This window comes from Telopea speciosissima, chromosome 5 (assembly GCF_018873765.1).
Source record: "Telopea speciosissima isolate NSW1024214 ecotype Mountain lineage chromosome 5, Tspe_v1, whole genome shotgun sequence".
NCBI lineage: Eukaryota > Viridiplantae > Streptophyta > Magnoliopsida > Proteales > Proteaceae > Telopea > Telopea speciosissima.
In genome coordinates, this window is record NC_057920.1 from 6,785,579 (window position 1) to 6,797,553 (window position 11,975).

The 11,975-nt window shown below is 40.0% G+C and overlaps 1 protein-coding gene across 2 annotated transcripts; it reads right to left on the reverse strand.

Moving 5' to 3' along the window:
- Window positions 1-296: 296 nt before the first annotated feature.
- LOC122662021 (cell division control protein 2 homolog D-like) lies at window positions 297-11,948 on the reverse strand. 2 transcript variants are annotated; one of them, XM_043857567.1, is made up of 9 exons: window positions 11,919-11,948; window positions 2,153-2,403; window positions 1,676-1,817; window positions 1,491-1,552; window positions 1,298-1,409; window positions 1,103-1,196; window positions 921-990; window positions 689-827; window positions 297-567 (listed from the first exon to the last, which is right to left on the reverse strand). In XM_043857567.1, the coding sequence occupies exons 2-9, from the start codon at window positions 2,383-2,385 to the stop codon at window positions 475-477; spliced, it is 945 nt and encodes a 314-aa protein (XP_043713502.1). In that variant the 5' UTR covers window positions 2,386-2,403; window positions 11,919-11,948; the 3' UTR covers window positions 297-474. The 2 variants fall into 2 exon arrangements, with proteins under 2 accessions (XP_043713502.1, XP_043713503.1); XM_043857568.1 differs by lacking the exon at window positions 11,919-11,948 and having other exon boundaries at window positions 2,153-2,524.
- Between the last annotated feature and the right edge of the window lie 27 nt (window positions 11,949-11,975).

An 11,975-nucleotide genomic window follows, 5' to 3' on the forward strand; every position in this document is an offset into this window, starting at 1 on the left:
TCCTTATTCTTAAATAAAAACAGAATTTCGTGGCTTGTTTACAAAATGGTTCTTTGACAGTTCAAGCAGGGAGGGGGTTGTTTGGAAAGGAGCCAACATTGTATGTTTTGCAGAAGGTGTTTATCGAAATCTCTCAACCATCTCAACACTACAACTCTAGCTAATTGAAGGGGCATATATAATTGCTAATTTCAATTGCTGCAGGTCAGATGTTTGCCAGAGAGGAAAAAGTGTTTAGGGACGTGAAAGATAAAATACTCATGGAAGTAAGAAATATCAAAAAAATATTCACCCAAAAAAAAAAGAAATATCAAAAGGTCATTTCAACCAGGTTGTTGATAGCTCCAATTAACTACTACTTTCAAACATTGGTGGTGCATCATAATAATGCTTGAGGAAAGCAAAAAATACATTAAAAAGAGTTTTCAGCTATAGCTAGTTCTTAATCATTCCAGAGCACAAGCTGCAAAATCTTTAGAGGAATGCTTTATCAAGATCATCAAAGTATGGATGCTCCATAGCTTTCTTTGCAGAGATCCGCTTTGAGGGTTCATACTGCAACATTTTCTGCAACCATAAACACATTAGTAGCTGTGCAAGTCAGGATCAAGCTGTGAACAAGACTGTATCTTCTGGGTACTTTTAATATGCCATGTAAGCGATGTTGCCTTTTGGAGAGCTCACTCACCAAGAGAAGATCTAGTCCATTGGAATCCAGATTAGGAACGACCGATGCTAGATCTTTTCGGCTCCATTGAGGATACTCATGCCAATTCATTAGTTTGCTTACTCCTGGCCACACTTCTTCGTTTGGAGTACCCAATAACCTGCATCAGAATAGGAAACAACCATCAGCCATTCCAACATGTTAAAAGAGTAAAAAAGGGATAGGGTAAAAAGCATATGTGGTCTAACCCGACCTGAAAATATGGAGGAGCTGTTGCAGTTCAGAATCTCCAGGAAACAGTGCTTGATTTGTGACCAGTTCAGCTACATACAGATAAAGCCAAGCAAGAACCATCAGACTACAATTTGTAAAAGTGAAAGTATTTTCATGGAAGTCCTTTCAAAGTAAGGTTCTCAGGAAGAAAGGAATTCATACCAAATATACAGCCAACAGACCACATATCTACTGGTGTTGAGTAATGTGTGGCTCCAAGAAGCACTTCGGGAGCTCTATACCACAGGGTCAAGATCTGGAACAATGGTTTTTGTCAAGTTTCTTAACTGAATTAGAAAAATTAATTCTCTTCTTTTTTCTAAATTTGAAAAATAAAGCCAACTAACAAGTGGGTACCTCATGTGTATACTTCTTGAGTGGAACAGTGACTGCTCGAGCCAGTCCAAGGTCTGCTATTTTAAGCATCATTGTCTTACGATCCATTAGAAGATTGTGAGGCTTCAGATCCCTATGTATGAACAATAGAATATAGATTAAATGACCATTAATGGATACAGGGTAAGTATGCATTACAGAGGGGGAATACTACCTGTGTAATACTCCATGACAATGGCAGAAGGCAACGCCCTTGCAGAGTTGGTACATCAGGCACTGCATTAAGAATCGCAAAGAAACATCAAACATCATTAATCAGGGTAAGTATACACAGCCTTGCCAACAAAGACTGCCTCAGTTAATTAGAATGAAGATCTGCAGGGCGGTTTGCTATATTACCTTGACAGTTTTAGGGGGCATGGTTTCTCCGGTCGAGCGAAAGGTTCGGATGAACTTCTTAAGATCAGTATCCATGTACTCAAAAACCAGGTAGAGAATTGTCTTCCCATCCTTGTTCTGGCCTTGTTTTACATCCAACAATCTGCAAGATCGCCAACAATAATAGAAAATTCTGCTTCAGTATCACAAAAAAGAGAGCCAGAACAGAAAGGAGAATCCCAAGAAAAGAACTAAATTCCTTGGTAAACAGGGGTACTGGAGCAGAAAGGAAAATCGATCACACAAGAACATGGCAAAAAAGAAAACCACCGGTACTCATTCAGATAAAATTAATAAAAAAAATATTTGAAAAAGGAAGAATCTCTGGAGATGAAACCCTGAAAGAAAATCAAGAACAGAAGCAGGATAAACGGAAGCAAGAAAATCCTGCTAATCGGTATAGAAGAAAACCCCGATTGAAATCGAAGGGAGAGTTACCTGACGACATGGGGATCCCTGGAAAGCATCCTCAACAGGGAAACTTCCCGTAGAGTGGTAGGCGGGACTCCTTCATCGTCTTCATGGAGGCGAGTCTTCTTGAGTGCTACGATCTTCCCAGTGGCTTTCTCTCGCGCTCTGTAGACTTTCCCGTATGTTCCTTCTCCGACCTTTTCCAGCTTCTCGAACGCATCCATGGCAGATTTCTGATTTTCTCTAAACACCTTTTCCATTCTCTCTCTCTCTTTCTCGCTCGCTCGCTGAGTGTCGTGGTTAGTTCTTGTCTCAAATCTCACAAAATAATCTCTGAAAACTAAGGTAACCGAAGGAAGAAGCAATCTACGAGATCGTTTTAATAGCCGATAGCGGATTCAGTGAAATCATTTTATAGCCGTTGGGGGATTCTTGCTCGTTGTCTAACGGCATCCTGTTTGAAATTCAAATGTTGTACAAAGAATCACTTATATATAGTAACGGTTATATTATAATAGCAAGGGGATGAGTGCTAGGCTGCGTGGCCCTTGCACAACTACGACAATCACCGTTGGATTTCAAAGTAGCACCATCTAATTCAAAATTTTCACCAAGTTGAGCGCCTCTAGCATATTTTTTCACAGGGAAGCAGTTTTCGGGAGTGTGGTCTACGCCAGCACTCCCATGTGTTTATCTCTCTCCTCCTTAAAATAAGGGGGTAAAGGTGTCTTTTCATATGGGGGAGGAGAGAGATAGACTCATGGGAGTGCTGGCGTAGGCCACACTCCCGGACAGAGATCTTTTTCCCTTTTTCATAATAACAGTATCGTTATAATTGACTCTATTGATTTCACCACCGTAGAACTCAACTGTTACACTTACTTGTTTGACACCATGCTTCGATTTTGCCGATGTGGGGGGTGGGGGGCATCCAACGGGTAAGATTTTTCATTTTACAGGGTGGGGTGGTCATTTTACCTTCTTATGTCAAGGCGTAGGCACCACACAACCTTGGTGTCTTCTTTTTTTCTATTATAATAAAGGAAAAAAATATTACTACACTGCCCTTGAACATGTTTTTTATATAATAAACAGAGTTCAGATCTGCCACCCACATGAGGACAGGTGGGGACAGATCTGAACCCTCCATGGGGGTGTGGGACCCACCTCTAGGGTGTGGGAGGAGGGATCAGATCTATCCCCACCCATCCCCATGTGGGTAACTGATCTGGATTCAAATAAACAGTGGAGCCCACACAAACAATCTCTCTCATATTCTAACCATGTAGGTCAATGTGGACCTCGTATGGATGATACTATTCTTCTTACACTGCCCTTGTCCCTTATAATAAAATATGGGAAATGTTTTCTACTGTCGGGGAGGGTGGCCCCTATGTGGAGAGTGCACGACAGCATCAATAAAGACATCATTTCACATTTCATTGGGGTAAGGAGGTATTTCGTCCCCCCCCCCCCCCCTTCCCCCATGCTTGGGCGCAAGCACCATGCTCTCCCCAAAAACCATTTTCCCAATAAAATATGAGGAGACATGTTCTCTCTCGCTTACAACTTGCCGTTTAAAAACTTGAAATTAGGTATGGAATTGCTCTTCATGGATTTCATTTGACTTGTCCAGGAATTGGTTAGGAATCGATCCGATCAAGTTAGAATCATCTAGACTCAGCCTAACTCAATCAAACTTAGTAAGCAAAGAATCAATTTAATTGAATAGGCATCAGAATCAAACCGACGCCGATTCTAGAAATTGAATCGATAGATTTTGCTGTTTCAATCTTATTTTAAAACCCGAGTGGCTTAGATTTGCATCTTTAGTTTTCATGAATGGATTTTGAGAGAAAGAACGCTAACCGGTGTTGTGTGTGGTGTGTATACCTGCGCCTAGACGTAGACCGGCACGAAAAGGTGGAAAAATGTCCAGGAGTGGGGCGGTTTTCCCTAGGTTTTGGTGGCTTAGGATTTAGGAGCCAATCTTTTCATAACAAAGCATTTCAGATTAAGCTTGTGTGGAGAATGTTACCTAAGCCTAATGATATATGGGTTAAGATTCTCAAAGCAAGGTATTTCCCTAATGTTTCCCTTTTTGATGATTGTGGTTTATTTAAAAACAAGTTTTCTCTTATTCTACTTTCTCTACCATGATGGAACCATGGGTGCTTATTTTACCTGATTTTCGCATCACTCCCATATATAGATCTATTATCAATGTCTCTTATGTATATGGGTAGATGAGGAAAAAATTCCTTTCCAATTCCCTAAAAATGCAGTGCGGTGCAGATCGAGACTGAGAGCTTGACACATGGAAGATGTTAAATTTGATAGTGCCGAACTCGAGAAAAAAGAAAAGAAAAAAAAACCTGGGTCAATCGAGCTTGACACCATTGGATTTAGCATCATTCACATGTCGAGCTCTGAGTCTACCGCATTGCACTTTTAATGAATTGGAGAGGATTTTAATTCGGTTGATTACTGGTGTAACTTGGAACACTTCTATGTTTCAACTACTCTTTCCTCCTATTATTATTGCTGATGCAATTTGTAGAACCCCAACGGGTCCAGTTCCCCTAGTCCTAATAAGGGGGAGCACAATGATCATTCCACCCCTGCCCGGGTGGGATCCTTTCCCTCTTATTACAAGCACTAGGGAATTGGAGCGGACAGGGAATTGCAAGAGATAATTTTCCAACCCCAATAGTCATTGTTTCTCACAAATCTGATTGTGTTTGTCCTCTTTCTCTTTTACTCACGACCAGAATCATTGTTAAACAATTGATTCAGTGTGATTTGGTATTCAATATTCTAGTCGAAGGAAAACAATCTGGAGCTGGGTAGTTTGGAAACTTAAGTCACATCCGAGATTTAAGGAATTCTTTTGGAGAGTAGATGAAATTTGCACTTGATTGATGCAAGAGAATCAAAAGGGTTGGCCGTGGGATATTTTTGATAATTTGTTAAGAATTATTGTTTTAATCGCGGATTTTTTAAGCATCATGAGAATAGCAAACCAATCACATTTCTGAAACTTAAATTTAAGAAAAATTACTTTTTTAGGCTAAATTTTTTTTGTTACAAATATAAATATTTGTTATGTGAGAAGGGTATAAAGGAATATGTATAAGGGCAGACTGCGTACATTATGACCTTCCCCAAACCTCGCAATGGTAGGAACCTCGTGCATTGCGTACGCTTTTTTTTTTATTTTTTAACAAGGGCAGCATAGCAATCCCCCCCCCCCTTCCCTTTTGATGTGAAAAAATAAATAAAATTAACAAAATATAATTGTATTTACATCGTCTCAACAAGCTGATCTATCTGATCATTCATAGCCCTAACAACTAACTTACTAGCTACTGAAATTACATAATCATTCTTATAAGATATGAAAACTTTAATCATTTTCCTTTTTTTTATTGTATCAGATTTCCTAGCCTCTTGAATCTCCTTTACAATCTCATAAAACAACTCTACTTTGGAAAATTAAACCAAACGCTGTTTCAGATGAGGAATTCTCCACGTAATCGAAAGCTGAGGGAATTTCTTTTTCTATTTTTATGGGTTGTGGGTGTGCTAAAAGGAAGATGAGGTTTTTTCCCATAAATGTTGATGGCTTTGAATCCCCGTCTCCTTAGATAAGGAGATTGAGATTGCTCATATAGAGAATGGAAGACCTTTCAAAGGTACAAAAACTCATTTTGTCTTTCTATCAGGGGCTCTCTCTTTTGATGCCATCGCACTGAGCCAAGAAAATCTTCAAATAAGGAAAAAAAAAATTGTACTGGTTCCGTCATTCATTTCCATTTGGACCATATTTTCCTTCATTTTAATAAGTATTATTAGTAGGATTTTTCCCTTCAATGAGATTAATGACTCCCGCCCCCCCCCCCCCCAATAAAAAAATAAATAAAACATTACCATGTTTATAAAAAAAAAACTCAAAAATGTTTTTGAAATTTTGTTTAGGGAGAGGGTTCTCTTAGCAAGCGAGACATACAGTGTCACACCCCGAACCCCCCTTGGGAGGATTCGACGGCTGACCCGAATACCCGATGTATTCTGAAACCACCAGGATCCAAAAGCAGTAAATACATGTCACAAGCACAACACAATTTCAAGATAACACATGTTACATTGATCAGAGCGCAGGAAAAGTAAAGTGCTATAAGTTTTATACATATTATTTACATTGAAAGTCTCAACAGCCTGATATCCTAGGTTTACAACCATTGGTCCCACACATATCTATTCTAAAATACATACCATGGAAACTCTTCCACAAAAAAGGATAGTACTAAACAAAAGAAAATAAAAGTTAACGTCACGTCATCAGTCCCTGTTCTCCAAGTAAGCTTTTCTGCCACAAACGCATTCATCTGCAGGATCATCTAAAAAGAGAAAATTTCACAAGGGTGAGTTTCACTGAGCCCAGCAAGTAAAGGATAAACCATACACAAGCACATGCACACACAAAGCAAAATTCTAGATGCATGGATTCAGTTTTAATCTTAATTCCACCTATCAAAATGTCTAAGTCTCTAAGATTGTGCTACAGCAACACCTTAGGTAACATCCCCTCTGTTGGCGATGTCAAAATCTAGTTGCGTTGGAAGCCTGCCGGTCCCGGTCCTCAATTGGACATCGTCGGTCCCAATACCTCCGTTGGTAATGCTGGTTTCTTGGTCCTCAATCGGACATCACTGGTTCCAGTACCTCCGTTGGTAACGGCTGATTTACCCAGCAAACCCCCGAGATTTCGTCCTCTACCACAGTTCTGGTCCTCAGTCGGAAATCGCCGTTCCCAGTACCTCCGTTGGTAACGGCTGGTTTTTCTAAGGAGGACTATCCAACACGTAGACCCCTGTTGGTAAGAGTTGTAACACCAGGGAGTGACATTCCTAGCCATGTGCAATCTAAATGGCATAGTACAAAGTGTACAGTGCTCCCGCATCTCATACTATGACACACCATATCTCTCGTTTCTAAGCCGACTATGGCATCTATTCTAACACAAAGATTCACATTTTAAATCATCATATCAACATCACTCCACATTTCCATAGCCATAAACCATAACCATCAGCCAAAAGATAATTTCTGAATAAAGACAACATTCATTCATATGCATGATTTCTAACAACATTCTAAGTGAAATAAACATTCCCAAAATAAATCAAAGTCGATCCCCACTTTCCTTGTTATGATAGAGATGGTGATGTTGGGTTTTGTTCGGTGTCGATGGTTGGCGCGACTTGACGAGCGAATGGTATGGTCCTACGAATGTTTAACCATATCCGATGTTAAAAAGCGTCAAAAACCCGAGTAGAGTCCTAGGGTTACCCCGTGGTACAGTTGGACAGGGTCTAGGGCATGTTTACCAGTGAAACAACATATCAGGTTGATGAGGCAGTCAACTGGAACATCAACCTGAGATGGCAGTGTTCTAAAAATTGAATTAGTTATTCTCTGGTTGATGAACCAGTCAACTGGAACACCAACCTAAGATGACAGTATTTTAAAACCTGAAGTTGCATTCTCTGGTTGATGACCCAGTAGACTAGGACATCGACCAGAGATGCACAGCAGCCCCAAAAATGCAGAAAACAGAATTTCTAATGGGGGCTTTGGGCTAAATCCGCATTCAATTGATCATGGATGATGTTTGCATGATCTTTACTATAAATGGGACCATGTTATGATCGATTTGTATGGCAAAATTGAGGTTTTAAAGGTGGGTACATCCATGAAGGTAATTTCATTTTCAACCATTGGGTAAAACAGTTCTATGTGGCTGAATATGTATCGATTACTTTAATTCAGTCCCTAGAGCTGTGAATAGATTAGTGCTATGGTTAGCATGGAGTTTAGGGTTTATACATACATGGGTTTTAGCTTCTAATTCCATAAATCAAAAATCAATTTCATAAGCTACAGGAATTGAAAGAACATGGTTCATTCCAAATCATCATGGGTTTAGTAGGATCCACTATGGTTTAATTAAAGAAAAGATGAGGGGATGAAGATTTTACCTTAAGTTAGCAAATCCTCCCTAATCCGGCACCTTCTTCTCCCTTTCTTCTTCTTCTTCTCCTTCTCTGTTTCAACTTCCTTTGCTAAGATTAAATATTAGTCGGTTGAGTAGGGTGTTAATAGAACGTAGTGTTTTTTCTTTAATTGATTAGATTAGTTTAGAAGGTGGTAGTGGATAAGTTTAATTGTTTTCTTTGTTAAGCTAATCTAAGTCGGTTTATAAATTGATAGGTGTCATATAAGTTTTTGATAGGTGTCATTAACATAATCCAAAATTCAATTTGTTTTTTATAGGTGTCATTACCTAATGCTCACATAATCCAAAGTTCAATTCTAATTCCAAATTTGTCTTTTTGTAAGATTTGGTTTGTTTAAACAAAAAGCGGACCCCTGCGCGGGTAATTGGATTTTGTGGGCCCCATGGATCCTAGAATATTGGAAAAACATTTTATTTCAGTATTCGGGGTGCGACAGCGAGATCCCTGATTCAAAACACCGGGCTCCGCGCCTTAAAGAGCAAAATTCGTGGGGGCACAATTCTCTGGTTGATGCAATAATCGACTAGTACATCAACCTGAGATTTCTGTCTTCGCTATCTGCGTGTCGGAACACCCAAAAGTCGATGCACTTCCTATGCGAACCCACACAGACATATTTATAACACTAAAATTACCTAGTACACGGTTAGGATCTCTTACCACGAGTTGTGCATCTGTGTGTGGATCCCACAACCGCACGGGGGAGGTATTTGTCGTTTTACCGACAAGCAGCGAGTTACCACCGGAATTCCTTCTTTATCTTCTACCCGTTCGAACATAAAAATAAAAACTCCATAACGTACACGGTGCTATGACCTCGGGTTCCGGATCTACATTCGGATTCGGGTTGGGGTTCGAATCAAAATATGCCAGGCTGTAACATACAGAGTGCATCAATAAGGAGTGATGAAATGTTTTACTACACAGAGGGATAAAGAGGTCATTTCAAGTAAGAGGGAGAGAGGGTGCTAGTGTACCCTCTGGATTTTTATTGCCCCTAGTACTTGATCCCCCATTGCACCTCAAGTGCTCCTTGGGAGGTCGACATGTGGCTTATTCCAATCCAACAATCAGTTTGAAATTCGATTTTGAAACTTTCATTTCACCCTAAAAATCCAAAGAGGAGAAATCTTCCCTCTATTCTTCAACATCTTTCTCTCCTCTCTCACGGCGGGTGCACCCTCTCTCCGAAGACGAAACCGGATTTCACACTAGCACACTTTCAAGAGACGAAGCACCCTCATGCCGGCGCACTGTCCAGATCTCTTCGACTATCCATTCCCTCCATTCAAAGTCTCATAAGGAGAGAACGAATCTTTCTCTTCAACTTCAGGTATACTCCCATTTCAGAAGACCATGTGATCGAGCCAAGCCCTAGACCTAACCCAACCCCGTGTTCTTCAACTTCAGGAGAGAACGTGTTTTGACAAACAAACCCTCCTCTCTCCTCACTCACTACTTGTCGATTGGCGATTCCTCTCGTCTAAGGCGACGACACCGACGCCGACGGTGAAAGCATCCAAGGACTGTGGGCGTTATCTCCATTTCCCTTTTTGAGGCTGCTAATTCTAAGGTATCACCCTTGCTTCCCCTCTGAATCTTTCCCTGCAACTTCAGGTATACTCCCATTTCAGAAGACCATGTGATCGAGCCAAGCCCTAGACCTAACCCAACCTCGTGTTCTTCAACTTCAGGACAGAACTTTTTTGACGAACAAACCCTCTTCTCTCCTCACTCACTACTTGTCGGTTGGCGATTCCTCTCATCCAAGGCGACGGCACTGTCATCGACGGTGAAAGCATCCAGGGACTGTGGGCGTTATCTCCATTTCCCTTTCTGAGGTTGCTAATTCTAAGGTATCGCCCTTGCTTCCCCTCTGAGTCCCGAGTATTTCCTCGATTTTTTTAAACTTTTCTTTTTTCGCTATTCATGTTTTACCCATGGAAGAAGAACTCGATCAAAACCTGTCTAAACCACCAGTTAATTCGGTTTCGCAAGTTTTCGAGACGAATTGAAGGGTGATTTTAAAAAATTCAGGGTTTCGATCGAAATTCGATGGTTTCAACCAATTTCGACCGAGTAGTTGGTAATTTCGCAAGTTTGGACAGTTATGCCCATCGAAACTTGGGGAAACCTGGCTTGAAACCAGTATAGATACTTAAGTATGCCAATAACTAGGCCAGAAAACCAGGACTGACACTTATTTATGTCTCATATCATTTAAGTAAATGTTTTTGTATTTGTATTTCATACTATTCATAAATAAGCAAATACCTCCTATTTGAATCCAATAAAAATAGTTAAAAAATAAAATTCCAAAAGAAAAAAAAGTCAACCTCCTAGTTCAAGAACAAAAACTGGATTTTCGACGATAGGTGCAATTTTCAATTTTCTAATGTTCGAGTTTTTCTCAAAACAAAAAATTCCATAAATCTTAATACAGTAAAACATTGCTAAAACGCAAAAGTACGGTAAAATATTCATTTATTTTGATGTCCAAAAAAATATTTTCATTCAAAACGATTTTGACAGTATTTGTGCACACCAAATTAAGTTTGACCGATACATAATTCATTCAATATAAATCAGATTTAAATAATCTTGGACTTGTTGGAAAGCTGTCAAAACAAAGCTTTCTAACAAATCCAAGATTATTGAAATTTGATTTATATTGAAGGTGTTATATTCCGATCAAACCTTATTCAATAAATGTCTAAGAACAATATATAATATCAAACTTGGATCAAAACCACAAGTATTATTTTTAGTGTTCTCCATGTGAAACTAATGAATGGATTGGATTTAAAATTTCAAGAATAGGCAGCACAACAAGAATCAGAGCAAAAAAACAACTTATGGGCCTCGAAACCAAAGTTCAAGTTAGCCTGGAGAAAGTTCCAGGTTTCAACCGAAATATGGTCGAAACCGAGACGAACTCGGTTTCTGACTGATCGAAACCTAATCGAAACCCGAGTTTTAAAACTTTAATCAGTAGTAGAGAGCCCCCCCCCTCCCCCCACCCAAAAAAAAAGAAAAGACAGTAAGGGGCATAAACCTTTTTAAATTTTCAACTGATATCAACCAGTAGTAACATATCAATATCAGCAATGACTGTTATTAGGAACTAAAACTCTGGGCTGGACGGAAAATTATCCTCTCCAATTCCTTAAAGTGTGGTAATACGAAAATAGTAGGTGGAGATGTCAACACCTGGCAGGTGCTGCATCCAACGATCCACACTTTAAGAATTAGAGAGGATCTTTCTCCAGCTGCCAAGGCTGGACGCATACCTTCTCCCAATGATCTGCACTCATAATAAAACGTTTGGAATCAGTCCCTTCTTCACGCCCTCTGCCCTTCCGTCGCCATTGTGATATTTCACACATCTTTCTACCGTCCGATCACAACTTGATCCAACGGTTGAAGAACCTCAATCTCCTGCTTTAGTCAAATACTGGATCATTGCCCTAGAGTTCATCGTCGCAACTCGCTTCCTGTGTCGTCTCTCAACTTTCTTTGCATTCTCTCTCATGGTCACAGTCCCGGCCCTTCTCCCTCCTGTCTCTTCTCTGCTGCAACTACCCTCTAAGCTTACTCGGTAAAAATAATCTCTTTTCTTGTAATCACGAAGAAAGGGCAGAGACTGAAAAGCGCTGGAATCCAGGTGATTGGGTTCTGAGATTCTACGGTTTCCTTTTATAATTCTCTTCCTTTCTCTGTCTCTCTGTCTCTCTCGCGCTCTGCATGTCTCTTCTCTTATGTAATCTCTC

What these genes read in the sequence shown, in the direction of transcription:
- LOC122662021 (XM_043857567.1), bottom strand. Translation starts at nt 2,385, where the DNA reads ATGGAAAAGGTGTTTAGAGAAAATCAGAAATCTGCCATGGATGCGTTC. An exon ending in AGGGATCCCCATGTCGTCAG is followed by an intron (nt 1,818 to 2,152) that starts GTAACTCTCCCT and finishes GCGATCTTGCAG; the next exon opens with ATTGTTGGATGTAAAACAAG. An exon ending in TCAAGAAGTATACACATGAG is followed by an intron (nt 1,197 to 1,297) that starts GTACCCACTTGT and finishes CCATTGTTCCAG; the next exon opens with ATCTTGACCCTGTGGTATAG.